This window comes from Ictalurus punctatus, chromosome 23 (assembly GCF_001660625.3).
Source record: "Ictalurus punctatus breed USDA103 chromosome 23, Coco_2.0, whole genome shotgun sequence".
NCBI classification, from domain to species: Eukaryota; Metazoa; Chordata; class Actinopteri; order Siluriformes; family Ictaluridae; genus Ictalurus; species Ictalurus punctatus.
The window spans coordinates 20,513,723-20,528,722 of record NC_030438.2 but is presented as its reverse complement, the minus strand read 5'-3'; the positions used below and the strand labels follow the sequence as shown (position 1 = coordinate 20,528,722).

Genomic DNA, 15,000 nt, shown 5'->3' with positions numbered 1-15,000 from the left:
TCACAGTTAATTGTGTTAATTCCTGAACCCTGCCTGAGCTGTGTGTTATAGACATGTTATTAATGTTGAATGTGTGTTATAGACATGTTATTAATGTTGAATGTGTGTGTGTTATAGACATGTTATTAATGTTGAATGTGTGTGTGTTATAGACATGTTATTAATGTTGAATGTGTGTGTGTGTTACAGACATGTTATTAATGTTGAATGTGTGTGTGTTACAGACATGTTATTAATGTTGAATGTGTGTGTTACAGACATGTTATTAATGTTGAATGTGTGTGTTACAGACATGTTATTAATGTTGAATGTGTGTGTGTTACAGACATGTTATTAATGTTGAATGTGTGTGTTACAGACATGTTATTAATGTTGAATGTGTGTGTTACAGACATGTTATTAATGTTGAATGTGTGTGTTATAGACATGTTATTAATGTTGAATGTGTGTGTGTTATAGACATGTTATTAATGTTGAATGTGTGTGTGTTATAGACATGTTATTAATGTTGAATGTGTGTGTTACAGACATGTTATTAATGTTGAATGTGTGTGTTACAGACATGTTATTAATGTTGAATGTGTGTGTTATAGACATGTTATTAATGTTGAATGTGTGTGTGTGTTACAGACATGTTATTAATGTTGAATGTGTGTGTGTTACAGACATGTTATTAATGTTGAATGTGTGTGTGTTATAGACATGTTATTAATGTTGAATGTGTGTGTTATAGACATGTTATTAATGTTGAATGTGTGTGTTATAGACATGTTATTAATGTTGAATGTGTGTGTGTTATAGACATGTTATTAATGTTGAATGTGTGTGTGTTATAGACATGTTATTAATGTTGAATGTGTGTGTGTTACAGACATGTTATTAATGCTGAATGTGTGTGTGTGTTACAGACATGTTATTAATGTTGAATGTGTGTGTGTTACAGACATGTTATTAATGTTGAATGTGTGTGTGTGTTATAGACATGTTATTAATGTTGAATGTGTGTGTGTGTTACAGACATGTTATTAATGTTGAATGTGTGTGTGTTACAGACATGTTATTAAAGTTGAATGTTTCCCCTGCAGGAAACCTGTACGGCAGAGGAGCATCGGATAATAAAGGTCCAGTTCTGGCCTGGATTCATGCAGTGGAGGCGTATAAAGCTCTGGACATTGTGAGCATTTGTGCACACACACACACACACACACACACCTTCTGTTTTATTATCGTTATTATTGTTGTTGTTGTTGTTGTTGTTGTTGTTGTGGTTGTTGTCGTCGTGTCCAGGAGCTGCCGGTGAATGTGAAGTTCCTGATTGAGGGGATGGAGGAGACGGGTTCTAACGGGCTGGACGCTCTAGTGGAGGCTCAGAAAGACAAGTTTTTCTCTGATGTGGATTATATCATTATTTCCGACTGCATCTGGAAGAGCACTCGTCCTGCTCTCACCTACGGCACGCGGGGGAACTGCTACTTCTCCGCTCAGGTGTCGACAAATTCACTGCTTACCTTCATCTGCTGTAATCAAAAACACAAGTCAGATAGGCCTCCCTTTCCGTTCCTGTCGTTATTGTATATCCAAAAAAAAATCAAGATAATTAAATACAATCATGTGAAAAAGTAAGTACACCCCATGGAAATTGTTGGCTTTTTTGACATATTTGCACGAGGAGACATTTGATCGTCTTTGAAACAGCTCCTATTAATGATGTTGATATACTTGAACAAAACCACAAGGAAATTTGCTTTTTCAATCATTTATTCAACAGAAATATCAATAAATGTGATATTCTTCTGGGGGAAAAAGTAAGTACACCCTTGGCCTGAGAAGCTAGTATTGCCCCCTTTAGCAGAAATAACGTCTTGTAGGTGTTTTGCATACTTGTCCACCAGGTTTACTGGAATTTTTGACCACTCTTCTGTGAAATATTCTTTCAGTTGTAAGATGTTTGAGGGTTTTCTTGCATGTTCTGCCTGTTTCAGATCCCCCACAACATTTCAGTGGGATTCAAATCCAGGCTTTCCATAACTAGGCCATTCCATAACCCTCCATTTCTTCTTTTTGAGCCGTTCCTTGGTGGATTTGCTCGTGTGTTCAGGATCATTATCCTGTTGAAAGATTCACTTTCAGTTCATCTTCACCTTTTGGACAGACGGCCTCACATTATCTTCAAGCACGCTTTGATGTGATGCAGAATTCATAGTTGAATCAGTGAATGCAAGCTGTGCAGTCCCTGAGGCAGCGAAGTAATCCCAAGCCATAACATTTCCTCCACCGTGCTTCACAGTCGGTATGAGGTGTTTCTCCTGAAAAACTGTCTTTGGTCTGCGCCAAACATGTCTGCTGTTACTGTGACCAAACAACTCTATCTTTGATTCGTCTGTCCAGAGCACATTATTCCAAAAGGCCCGGCTTTTTCCTGAGGCGCCTCCCACGCAGGTCAAATCTGTGCAATCGCTTTCTGACTGTAGAAGCATGAACTTTAACCCCAAGAGTTGCAAGACTTACTGCAGATCCTGTGATGAAATTTTGGGATTCTTTAAGGCTTCTTTTTGCATCAGACGGTCTGACTGAAAGTGACCTGGTTTAGTGTGTAAAAGTTGTGTGTTGTGTTGTGTGTTTTTCAGGTGGAGGGGCCGAAGCAGGATTTACACTCCGGAGTGGACGGAGGAGCCGTGATCGAACCCATGACCGACCTGATCGGAATTCTAGGTGCTTCCTGCTTTTTACTAAAAACCAGACCTGCTTTTATTATTGTTCTGTTCATCAGCTCATCCTCTGCTACATGAATAATCAGCATCAATGATGTGAGAAAACACACACACACACACACAGATTTAGTGTAATGGTGACGTTTCTGTCTCAGACACGCTGATCAGTGCGAGCGGTCAGATCCTGATCCCCGGTGTTGCAGACGCAGTCACAAACTTCACAGAGGAGGAGAGGAAGCTATACGAGCAGGTCGGCTTCAACTTGGAGACTTACAAGAGCACCATCGGTGTAGATCGACTCATGTACGACAATAAGGTCAGAATTTAACGAGGCATTTAACCGTCTCTGCTCCTGAAGGTTAATCACACTGATAAATTAGCCTGTTTGTATTGCATTTGCACTGACTCCACCCACTATTTTACATATGCACATAAAATAGAAAAACAGTGTAATTTTGCTCATGAGAAAGACACAAACCTTTAAAACATCAGGATGTGATTGTGTAAATCAGTGAGGAAGTCACGTTAATCTGCTGCTGGTGTGATGTGGTGAAATCACAGTGTGTAATCTCATCATCATGCAGGTCGACCTTCTGGCTCATCTGTGGCGTTTCCCCACCGTGTCCATCCACGGCATCGAGGGCGCATTCTCCAGCCCCGGAACCAAAACCGTCATCCCCGCTAAAGTCACGGCCAAGTTCTCCATCCGCCAGGTTCCCAACATGGAGCCTGCAGTGGTGGAGAAACAGGTACACAGCAGAAATGAAGAACATCACATGACACACTTCTGTAGAGCTGGTACATCGGAGATGATTGGCTGAAGTAAAGCAGTGCTGAGTGAACTCATTTCCACACCTACACTGTGTCTGTCTGTCCCAGGTAACGGATCACCTGCACGCCGTGTTTGAGCGGAGGAAGAGTCCCAATAAGCTCAAGGTCAACATGATTATCGGAGCAAAGCCGTGGATAGCCGACCCCAAACACGCGCTGTACGAGGCCGGGAAGAGAGCAGTGAAGAGAGGTCAGCGTCATGTCATTACATCATCACGTCATAACGCCATAACGTCTTCACGTCATCACATCATCACGTCATTACATCATCACGTCATCACGTCATAACGTCTTCACGTCATCACATCATCACGTCATTACATCATCACGTCATAACGCCATAACGTCTTCACGTCATCACATCATCACGTCATTACATCATCACGTCATAACGCCATAACGTCTTCACGTCATCACATCATCACGTCATTACATCATCACGTCATAACGCCATAACGTCTTCACGTCATCACATCATCACGTCATTACATCATCACGTCATAACGCCATAACGTCTTCACGTCATCACATCATCACGTCATTACATCATCACGTCATAACGCCATAACGTCTTCACGTCATCACATCATCACGTCATTACATCATCACGTCATAACGTCATAACGTCTTCACGTCATCACATCATCACGTCATTACATCATCACGTCATAACGTCATAACGTCTTCACGTCATTACATCATCACGTCATTACATCACCACGTCATCATGTCTAATTCATTCTTGTTGTGACAGTGAAGTGTTCTCAGAGGCAGCAGTGACTCATCACTAGTACTGATCACAAATACGTAATGTCCTGCTGCAGTGTTTCATGTGGAACCGGAGATGATCCGAGAGGGAGGGACAATTCCCATCGCTCGCACTTTCCAGGACGTGACAGAGAAATACATCATCATGCTGCCCATCGGAGGCTTCGACGATGGCCTGCACTCTCAGAACGAGAAAATCAGCAGGTCAGTACACACAGAACAGAAAGTCAGTAGTCAGTACACACAGAACAGAAAGTCAGTAGTCAGTACACACAGAACAGAAAGTCAGTAGTCAGTACACACAGAACAGAAAGTCAGTAGTCAGTACACACAGAACAGAAAGTCAGTAGTCAGTACACACAGAACAGAAAGTCAGTAGTCAGTACACACAGAACAGAAAGTCAGTAGTCAGTACACACAGAACAGAAACTCTTTGTAAAGAGGCGTAAATGAGAGAAGGTGGTGTTTCTACATGTTTATGATTAACTCCTGAACGTTCAGAATGATTCCTCAGATGATTATCATACAGAGACCTGATTGTGTTTTACAGGTATAACTACATCGAGGGAACGAAGCTGTTCATCACCTACCTGCAGGAGGTCTCTCTCATTAAGGAGAACTGATCATGTCTACACGCTTTCCTGTGATTAGTTCTTCAATCGATCACACAGTTTTACTGCTGATATGACTGGCTGTGTTTCATTGCTCTCTCTCTCTCTGTCTCTCTCTCTCTGTCTCTCTCTCTGTGTCTCTCTCTGTGTCTCTCTCTCTGTGTCTCTCTCTCTCCTTGTGCATCAAAATGTTTATGTCATGACAATATTCAGAGCTGAAATAAAGTACATTATTAGTTTACAGAGAAGAAAAACACATCCTCGAGAGTTTTTGTAAATATTATATTTTTAAAATATATTTGTAAAATCACACAGTTTCAGAAAAATGACGAATGAATTAAAAACAGGAGACTTTTATTGTGTAGTCTTCGGAACAGATGTGTGATTTGAAGGCTGAAGGTTGCCAGGTTGGATCTTTCACTACAAATCTTCGTCTCATATAAGAATTCCCATTTGGAGTCAAATGCAACATCTGTAAGACTGTGTGTATCACATGACACATGATTTACCTCAGACAAATACAAACTTACAAAGAACTTAAATGTTTTTCTCCACATGCATATGTGGTTAGTGGTTAGCACGTTCACCTCACACTTCCAGGGTCGGGGGTTCGATTCGCACCACCGTGGCCCTGTGTGTGTGTGCGGAGTTTGCATGGTCTCCCCATGCTGCGGGGGTTTTCTCCGGGTACTCCGATTTCCTCCCTCAGTCCAAAGACATGCATTGTAGGCTGATTGGCGTGTCCAAAGTGTCCGTAGTGTATGAATGTGTGTGTGAGTGTGTGATTGTGCCCTGTGATGGACTGGCACACTGTCCCGGGTGTACCCCGCCTTGTACCCCATGCTCCCTGGGATAGACTCCAGGTTCCTTGTGACCCTGAAAAGGATAACCGGTATAGACGATGGTTGGATGGATTCCTTTATTTATTTTTAAACTAACAGTGCACTTCATATTATATAAGCTAATACATTTCGCACCCCAGCTAGGTCACTATAGTCCTATAGGAAGTTATTTAGATGTACTATTAAGTGCATCTAAAAAGTCTTTTGTGACTTAGTTGCCTGTTTTCTATCTAAAGAAATGATAATGATTCTGCTTCCTATGTAGTGAACTATATAATCTATATAGAGTTGTTTGGGACACAAGCCCTAATCCTAAAGGCTTTAAGGACTTTATACCCTCACTCCTCCTATTATAAGTGCATTAGATGGGGTTCAAATCCATCTCTGCTACACCCTATGCAGTGCACTATACTGTAGGTCAGTTCAACTGTACAGTACACACTCTATATGTGCACTTCAAAGGGACTGAAGTGAGGGTTTGTACACTTTATCTAGTGCACTACATTACATTTACATTTACATTTATGCACTTAGCAGACACTTTTATCCAAAGCGACTTACAAATGAGAAAGATACAAGCACTAGCCACCAACAGAGAGCTGTTTGACGTATAACTCCTGATCTGTAGGTTCTAAACCCAGGTGGAGATTTTTACCAGCTGTTATTATTACTGATGTTATTTATAAACCAGACCACAGTGGTCGTGTCCTACACGGTCACTGGTCAAAAAACTCACTCTCAGTACTCAGTACTGGCTCCTACACCCCTCTGTACTGCATCACACACTCAGCACCAAGTTATTTCAGGTTTAATCCTTTACTTTATATATAATTCCACTCTATAGGACATCAACAACATCCCCTGCGCACTAACTAGTGCACTAGGTGTGTAATAGGGAGGGGTTTCCGTTACAACCGGGGATTTGTTATGTGAGGTGATCTGGCAACCCGTGTCAAAATGAAACCAGGACATTATCTGTTTAGCTTTCTGATTAGCTTAGCTTGTTCGTTTAAAACTGTCTCGTCAGCTGATCTGAACTCCGTGTGAGGATAAATATCCAAGCGATTTAAATAGAATAAATATTTAACACGTCCGCTACTTAAAGTGAAGTCTAACTGTTAGCATATCGGCTCACAGGCTAACAACATACGCAACTCAAGCGAAGCATTAACAGGTACGCTAACGCTAACGCTAACTACGCAGCTAACTGTGTTAACACTGCCTAGTCAATAAGTGTTGACGAGTATTTTGAATGAAAATAGACGACGTGTCTGTTTAAAGTCGGTTAGAGTCACAGGGTTCGGGTAAAGCAGCGAAGATGCTAGTTACTGAGTTAGCAAACATGAATCTATGCTAAGCTATTTGTTTGCTAACTGCAGAGACTGAGGCTGTGACTTTAATGACATGAGTGTTAAACTCTTCACTTCTTAATTTAACTACAGGAAATGTATATAATGCTGAAATGTCAGCGTTTGGAGTGTTAATAAGCGATCTCACACAGCTGAGCGCGAGAAAGCTAATGCTGTGGAGAAAGTTTGGAACTTATTCATGTGAATATACAGTGTGTTTCTCAGATATAAACACTTAATCTTTACATTTTATCCTCGTGAAAAGAGCATAACATGATCAGGTGTAGACTTTTCCCTCTAATCATCACAGAACAGATTCATTTTTACAAAAATAATCCAATTATACTAATGTTATAGTATAACAATATAAACCATGGTATTGAGTGTGTTTGTGTTCGCATCACTTCCTGTCATTTTGCGGTTACTTCCTGTCTTTATTCTGTTACACTTCGTGTGTTCAAGCTCCTGATGACCTCTGACCCCTGCATTCTCTGGTGTGAGACCATGATCAGTGTTACGCTGTGAAGCCATGAGTCAGAGGAACATCGCTGCAGACTTACTGAACAGACGAATCCAGGTCAGAACACACACACACACACACACACACACACACACACACACGCTCGCTCGCTCAGGGCTCACTGTATAAGTGCACTCTGTAGGTTGTGAAATATCCCCTCTGTAGTGTACTACGTTTATATTTATTTATATTTATATATATATATGTGTGTGTGTGTGTGTGCAGGAGAACAGGGCTCTGAGTTTTCAGAGACACTACCATGTGACTGACCCGTTTATAAAACGGCTCGGCCTGGAGGCGGAGCTACAGGTGAGCATCATCACACAATGTCTGTGTGTGTGTGTGTGTGTGTGTGTGTGTGTGTGTTTGTTTGTCCCACACTCAGTGTGTTTCTCTGTGTGTGGTTTCAGGGTCACACAGGGTGTGTGAATTGTCTGGAATGGAACGAGAAAGGAGAGTAAGTAATAATACAGAGGCCACGCCTCCTACACAGAGATTTGCTGGTACAGAGGCCATGCCTCCTTTACTGAGACTGACAGGTACAGAGGCCACGCCTCCTTTACTGAGACTGACAGGTACAGAGGCCACACCTCCTTTACTGAGACTGACAGCTACAGAGGCCACACCCCCTTTACTGAGACTGACAGCTACAGAGGCATGTACGAGTCTGTCAATATGTGTGTGTTCAGTGTGTTGGCGTCAGGTTCTGATGATCAGCACGTGATGGTGTGGGATCCTCTCAGACACAGGAGGTTGATGAGCATGCACACGGGTCACGCTGCTAACATCTTCTCCGTCAAGGTAAACTCACGTCAACGTCACGTCACACACTTTATTAATTTATTCTCTGATTTATGTGTGTTAATGTAAAAATGTGTTTATAGAGGTGCATTACTACAGGACTGTAGTGTTTGAGAGTGTTATAAATAAGGGGCGTGGTGCCCCACCATGCTCTGCTCTCTGATTGGCTGCTGTAGTGTGATGGAGGAGACGCAGTAATATGGCTGTGGCATTAGTTAAATTAAAGGGTGTATGTAAACGTGTGGTGTGTAGTTCCTGCCGCACTCCGGAGATCGGATCCTGGTGACCGGAGCTGCAGATACGAAGGTTCACGTTCACGACATATCTGTGAAGGAGACGATCCACATGTTCTCCGATCACACTAACCGAGTGAAGCGCATCGCCACCGCCCCCATGTGGCCAAACACCTTCTGGAGCGCAGCCGAGGATGGGGTCATCAGGTACACAATACCTGTGTGTGTGTGTGTGTGTGTGTGTGTGTGTGTGTGTGTGTGTGTGTGTGAGTCGTACAGGTGAGATGTGATGGACTAGTGATGGAGGTAATATTTAACACCATCTCTCTCTCTCTCTCTCTCTCTCTCTCTCTCTGACTCACACACACGCACACACACAGGCAGTATGATCTGAGAGAGAGCAGTAAATGCTCGGACGTGTTAATAGATCTGACGGAATACTGCGGTCAGCTGGTGGAGGCCAAATGTCTGGCTGTGAACCCGCGGGATAATAACTACCTCGCTGTGGGAGCTAACGGCCCGTTCGTACGCCTCTACGACATCCGCATGATCCACAACCACAGGTCAGCTCTCACTCACACACTCACTCACACACACTCACACACACCAACTGGTCAATATAGTGACCAGGAAAGCCGTACCCTCTTGAGTTAAATGTGTGTGTGTGTGTGTGTGTGTCGTCCCACAGGAAGTCTCTGAGTCAGAGTGCAGGAGTTCACACGTTCTGTGATAAACAGAAGCCCATCCCTGATGGAGCGGGACAGTACTATGTCGCAGGTAAGAACCAAACTGTTTCATTTAATCCGATTTACACCACGGCTCTGCTGAGGTCTGCGTTCTGATTGGTCAGGAGGTGGTGATTAGTTCTCTAGAACAGCGGCTCTGACAGTAGCGCAGGTTTATATTAATGCTCTCGTTCTAATATGTTATGGTTTCTATAGTAACGGCTCGTTCACAGGGACGTGTACAGCGCACGCTCCACTGATAATAAACAGATTAAAAGATGTGTAATGATACGGTGACGTTTCCTGTAAGGAGACGAGTTATTTATGGAAGGAGTCTCCAGTGTCAGCGCTGTGTAACAGTCAGAGGTGAAGCTGTAACTTTACGTTTCCCCCCATCTTCATCAGAGTTTACACTCCTCTACTGTTTCTCACTAATACACACACTGCAGGATTTTATCTTATTAACCTGGAGAGAGAGAGGGAGAGAATGAATAGAGAGAGAGAGAGGGAGAGAATGAATAAAGAGAGAGAGAGGGAGAGAATGAATAAAGAGAGTGAATAGAGAGAGAATGAATAAAGAGAGAGAGAGGGAGAGAATGAATAAAGAGAGTGAATAGAGAGAGAATGAATAAAGAGAGTGAATAGAGAGAGAATGAATAAAGAGAGTGAATAGAGAGAGAATGAATAAAGAGAGTGAATAGAGAGGGGGATGGTGAGGGAGCGAGTGTTTATAGCTGCTATAACGTAAGTGAGAACAGGAAGTAACTCGTTTCACTGAACATTCCATAAAATGTAATTATAAATGGATAAAAGTACGATGTGTCATTCTTTAATAAATAAAAAAAATGTACTCCATAAGCTGCTGTTGGTTTAAGAGGAATAAAACATTTAGGGACCTGCTGTTATAGGAAAATATTCACCTCTCTCTCTCTCTCTCTCTCCCCCTCTCTGTCTCTCTCTCTGTCTCTCCCCCTCTCCCCCTCTCTCCCTCTCTCTCTCTCTCTCTCTCTCTCCCCCTCTCTCCCTCTCTCTCTCTCTCTCTCTGTGTCTCTCTCTCTCTCCCTCTCTCTCTCTCTCTGTCTCTGTCTCTCTCCCCCTCTCTCCCCCCTTCTCTCTCTCTCTGTAGGTCACCTCCCAGTGAAACTGCCAGATTATAATAACAGGTTGCGTGTGTTGGTGGCCACCTACGTGACCTTCAGTCCTGACGGGACGGAGCTGCTGGTGAATATGGGTGGAGAGCAGGTGAGGAGGTGTTATGACCGAGGGCGGAGCTTAAGTTACACTGGATCAGCCAATCATAAACTTGATCATGTGACCTTACCACTAACTTCTCTTCCCACCTAGTTAAATCACTTCGATAATCACAGGTCTGTGTGTGTGTGTGTGTGTGTGTGTGTTCTGTAAAGGTGTATCTGTTTGATCTGACGTTTAAACAGAGACCGTACACCTTCCTGCTGCCCAAGAAGTGCCATTCCTCATCAGGTGACATTATTGTGTTTATTGTTTCTGTATTTCTCTTTACTCTGTGTGTGTGTGTGTGTGTGTGTGTGTGTGCGCGCTGTAGACTCCATATTGTTACTCCACCAGCCACTAGGGGTGCTGAAGTGCAGGGTTTGAACATGTGACTGGCGCTGCATGACACACACTGATTATTTCCCTGAGCATGTGGAATTTAGTGAGCCGTGACTGGAACATATTTTAACGAATTAATTATTAACGTAAATGTATGTATTGTATTTTAGGTGCGCTGATGTTGTTGATTATTTTGGGTTTAATCTGTTAACTGGTTGTGGATGTTCCTGCAGAGGTACAGAACGGGAAAACCACAAACGGGGTGTCTAACGGACTCCATCTTCCTGCCAGCTGTCTCAAACTCACTAATAATAAAAAACCCTGCAGGTAAGTGTGATGTCACCGTTGTGAGGAGTTCATGGCTACAGAGGTGCGATGAAGTGAGATACCTGCGTGTTCATAGGACTGTGACTTCTTCAATTTGATCTGAGACATGGGGAAAGGCATCCACATCTTTCTCTCTCTTTTTCTTTCTCTCTCTTTTTCTGTGTGTGTGTGTGTGTGTGTCAGTGAGCTGCCCCCACACCTGGAGCACATTAAGCAGCAGGCTAACGATGCGTTTGCGCGTCAGCAGTGGACTCAGGCCATCCAGCTGTACAGTCTGGGGATTCACACAGCGGGACAGAGCAACGCCATGCTGTACGGGAACCGAGCCGCCGCCTACATGAAGCGCAAATGGTATGGCTTAAAAAATCCCTTAATTTTCACGGACAAAAATCACTGTAAAGGAAATACCATCATAACTCTCATCATAATGAGAGAGTTGAGTGTGATGCTTGCTCTACCATTTCTATCCTTCATCATTGAGCTGTGATGTGTTTTGAGAATTTCTGCCCTGTAGATAAAATGGTACGTCTAAAAGCTGTGTGTGTGAGATTGGTGCTGAACTGTGCTGCTGTTAGGGACGGGGATCATTACGACGCTCTGCGCGACTGTCTGAAGGCTCTGTCTCTAAACCCGGCTCACCTGAAGGCTCACTTCCGTCTGGCACGCTGTCTGTTCGAGCTGAAATACGTAGCCGAGGCTCTCGAGTGTCTGGACGACTTCAAAGGGAAATTTCCAGAACAGGCTCACAGCAGCGCCTGCAGCGCCCTCGACAAGGACATCAAAGCCGCTCTTTTCTCCAAAAACGACTCCGGTGAGACGCTGCAAGGCACAAAACACCAACGTTTAACTGCCAGAGGGAGTGTAGGGAAATAAATCCACACTTCCACTCCACAGAGGAGTGACATGACCAGTGCTCTGGATATCTCAGAGTCTCAGCAGAGGGTCTGTGAGAAGAAATCGAAGTGTGTGTGTGAGTGTGTGTGTTTATATACATATACAGTGGGATGGTTCTAGGAAAAAGAAGGGCTAACAGAAGCTATTAAAAGGTATTAATAGTTATTATACTGATTATAATAAAACTTTCACATTTTATTGGAGAGCAGCTGCTGTGATGAAAAACAGGATTAGCCATTCAGAATCATGCTATCTACTCACCCGATACACTGTGCACGCTATACTGTGCACGCTATACTGTACACGCTATACTATACACGCTATACTCTGTACACACTATACTATACACGCTGTACTGTACACGCTGTACTGTACACACTATACTATACACGCTATACTATACACGCTATACTCTGTACACGCTATACTGTACACGCTATACTGTACACGCTATACTATACACGCTAATCTATACACGCTATACTCTGTACACACTATACTATACACACTATACTATACACGCTATACTCTGTACACGCTATACTCTACACACTATACTATACACGCTATACTATACACGCTATACTCTGTACACGCTATACTCTACACACTATACTATACACGCTATACTATACACGCTATACTCTGTACACACTATACTATACACGCTATACTCTGTACACGCTATACTATACACGCTATACTATACACGCTATACTATACACGCTATACTCTGTACACACTATACTATACACGCTATACTATACACGCTATACTCTGTACACGCTATACTCTGTACACACTATACTATACACGCTATACTCTGTACACACTATACTATACACGCTATACTCTGTACACGCTATACTCTGTACACACTATACTATACACGCTATACTCTGTACACGCTATACTCTGTACACACTATACTATACACGCTATACTATACACGCTATACTCTGTACACACTATACTATACACGCTATACTCTGTACACGCTATACTCTGTACACACTATACTATACACGCTATACTATACACGCTATACTCTGTACACGCTATACTATACACGCTATACTATACACGCTAATCTATACACGCTATACTCTGTACACACTATACTATACACGCTATACTCTGTACACGCTATACTCTGTACACACTATACTATACACGCTAATCTATACACGCTATACTCTGTACACACTATACTATACACACTATACTATACACGCTATACTCTACACACTATACTATACACGCTATACTATACACGCTATACTATACACGCTATACTCTGTACACGCTATACTCTACACACTATACTATACACGCTAATCTATACACGCTATACTCTGTACACACTATACTATACACGCTATACTCTGTACACGCTATACTGTACACGCTATACTATACACGCTATACTATACACGCTAATCTATACACGCTATACTCTACACACTATACTCTGTACACACTATACTATACACGCTATACTATACACGCTAATCTATACACACTATACTCTGTACACACTATACTATACACGCTATACTATACACGCTAATCTATACACGCTATACTCTACACACTATACTCTGTACACACTATACTATACACGCTATACTATACACGCTAATCTATACACGCTATACTCTGTACACACTATACTATACACGCTATACTCTGTACACGCTATACTGTACACGCTATACTGTACACGCTATACTATACACGCTATACTATACACGCTAATCTATACACGCTATACTCTACACACTATACTATACACACTATACTCTGTACACACTATACTATACACGCTATACTATACACGCTAATCTATACACGCTATACTCTGTACACACTATACTATACACGCTATACTCTGTACACACTATACTATACACGCTATACTCTGTACACGCTATACTATACACACTATACTATACACGCTATACTATACACACTATCCTCTGTACACACTATACTATACACGCTATACTATACACGCTATACTCTGTACACACTATACTATACACACTATACTATACACGCTATACTATACACGCTAATCTATACACGCTATACTCTGTACACGCTATACTCTGTACACACTATACACGCTATACTATACACGCTATACGATGTACACACTATACGCTGTACATACTATACGATGTACACACTATACACACTATACATACTATACACGCTATACTATACACGCTATACTATACACGCTATACTATACACACTATACGATGTACACACTATACTATACACACTATACGATGTACACACTACACGCTGTACATACTATACGATGTACACACTATACACACTATACATACTATACACGCTATACTATACACGCTATACTATACACACTATACGATGTACACACTATACTATACACACTATACGATGTACACACTATACGCTGTACATACTATACGATGTACACACTATACACATTATACATACTATATACGCTATACTATACACACTATACAATGTACACACTATACTATACATACAGAAGGAACATAGATGAGGATTTATAATTTAAGGGGTATTTTACACTATTATTGTTATTCCAGTGGAACGGTTATAAAGGTATTTCAGTACATTGTTGTTATTGATATGGAATTAAAGATCGTTTGGTAGTAGATGTAGAAGTGGCTTAAATGATTAAATAACAAATTAGTGTTCTCGCCGCTCCTCCACCTGAAACACGTGTATGCGTCACACTTACCTGTTTATCAGGAAAACAGTCGTTATTTTATTTTGTATATTTCCTCCTCCCTCCA

At 42.1% G+C, this 15,000-nt stretch overlaps 2 protein-coding genes across 3 annotated transcripts in view; both read left to right on the top strand.

Moving 5' to 3' along the window:
• cndp1 (carnosine dipeptidase 1) overlaps window positions 1-5,175 on the top strand; it is an 8,312-nt gene extending 3,137 nt beyond the window's left edge. The window contains exons 5-12 of the mRNA XM_017462079.3: window positions 1,086-1,174; window positions 1,288-1,485; window positions 2,628-2,712; window positions 2,867-3,027; window positions 3,296-3,460; window positions 3,591-3,732; window positions 4,367-4,514; window positions 4,861-5,175. Coding sequence (XP_017317568.1) covers window positions 1,086-1,174; window positions 1,288-1,485; window positions 2,628-2,712; window positions 2,867-3,027; window positions 3,296-3,460; window positions 3,591-3,732; window positions 4,367-4,514; window positions 4,861-4,933 — 1,061 coding nt within the window. The 3' untranslated portion in view covers window positions 4,934-5,175. The remainder of the gene's footprint in view (window positions 1-1,085; window positions 1,175-1,287; window positions 1,486-2,627; window positions 2,713-2,866; window positions 3,028-3,295; window positions 3,461-3,590; window positions 3,733-4,366; window positions 4,515-4,860) is intronic.
• Window positions 5,176-6,686: 1,511 nt separating this feature from the next.
• Window positions 6,687-15,000, top strand: part of wdtc1 (WD and tetratricopeptide repeats 1) — a 10,624-nt gene continuing 2,310 nt past the window's right edge. The window contains exons 1-13 of one of the 2 annotated variants that reach the window (XM_053674876.1): window positions 6,687-6,937; window positions 7,575-7,689; window positions 7,858-7,941; window positions 8,043-8,089; window positions 8,322-8,433; window positions 8,686-8,873; window positions 9,047-9,229; window positions 9,355-9,443; window positions 10,518-10,633; window positions 10,798-10,873; window positions 11,197-11,290; window positions 11,474-11,641; window positions 11,866-12,101. In XM_053674876.1, coding sequence (XP_053530851.1) covers window positions 7,642-7,689; window positions 7,858-7,941; window positions 8,043-8,089; window positions 8,322-8,433; window positions 8,686-8,873; window positions 9,047-9,229; window positions 9,355-9,443; window positions 10,518-10,633; window positions 10,798-10,873; window positions 11,197-11,290; window positions 11,474-11,641; window positions 11,866-12,101 — 1,441 coding nt within the window. In that variant the 5' untranslated portion in view covers window positions 6,687-6,937; window positions 7,575-7,641. The remainder of the gene's footprint in view (window positions 6,938-7,574; window positions 7,690-7,857; window positions 7,942-8,042; window positions 8,090-8,321; window positions 8,434-8,685; window positions 8,874-9,046; window positions 9,230-9,354; window positions 9,444-10,517; window positions 10,634-10,797; window positions 10,874-11,196; window positions 11,291-11,473; window positions 11,642-11,865; window positions 12,102-15,000) is intronic. The other variant, XM_053674877.1, reaches the window with a different exon arrangement.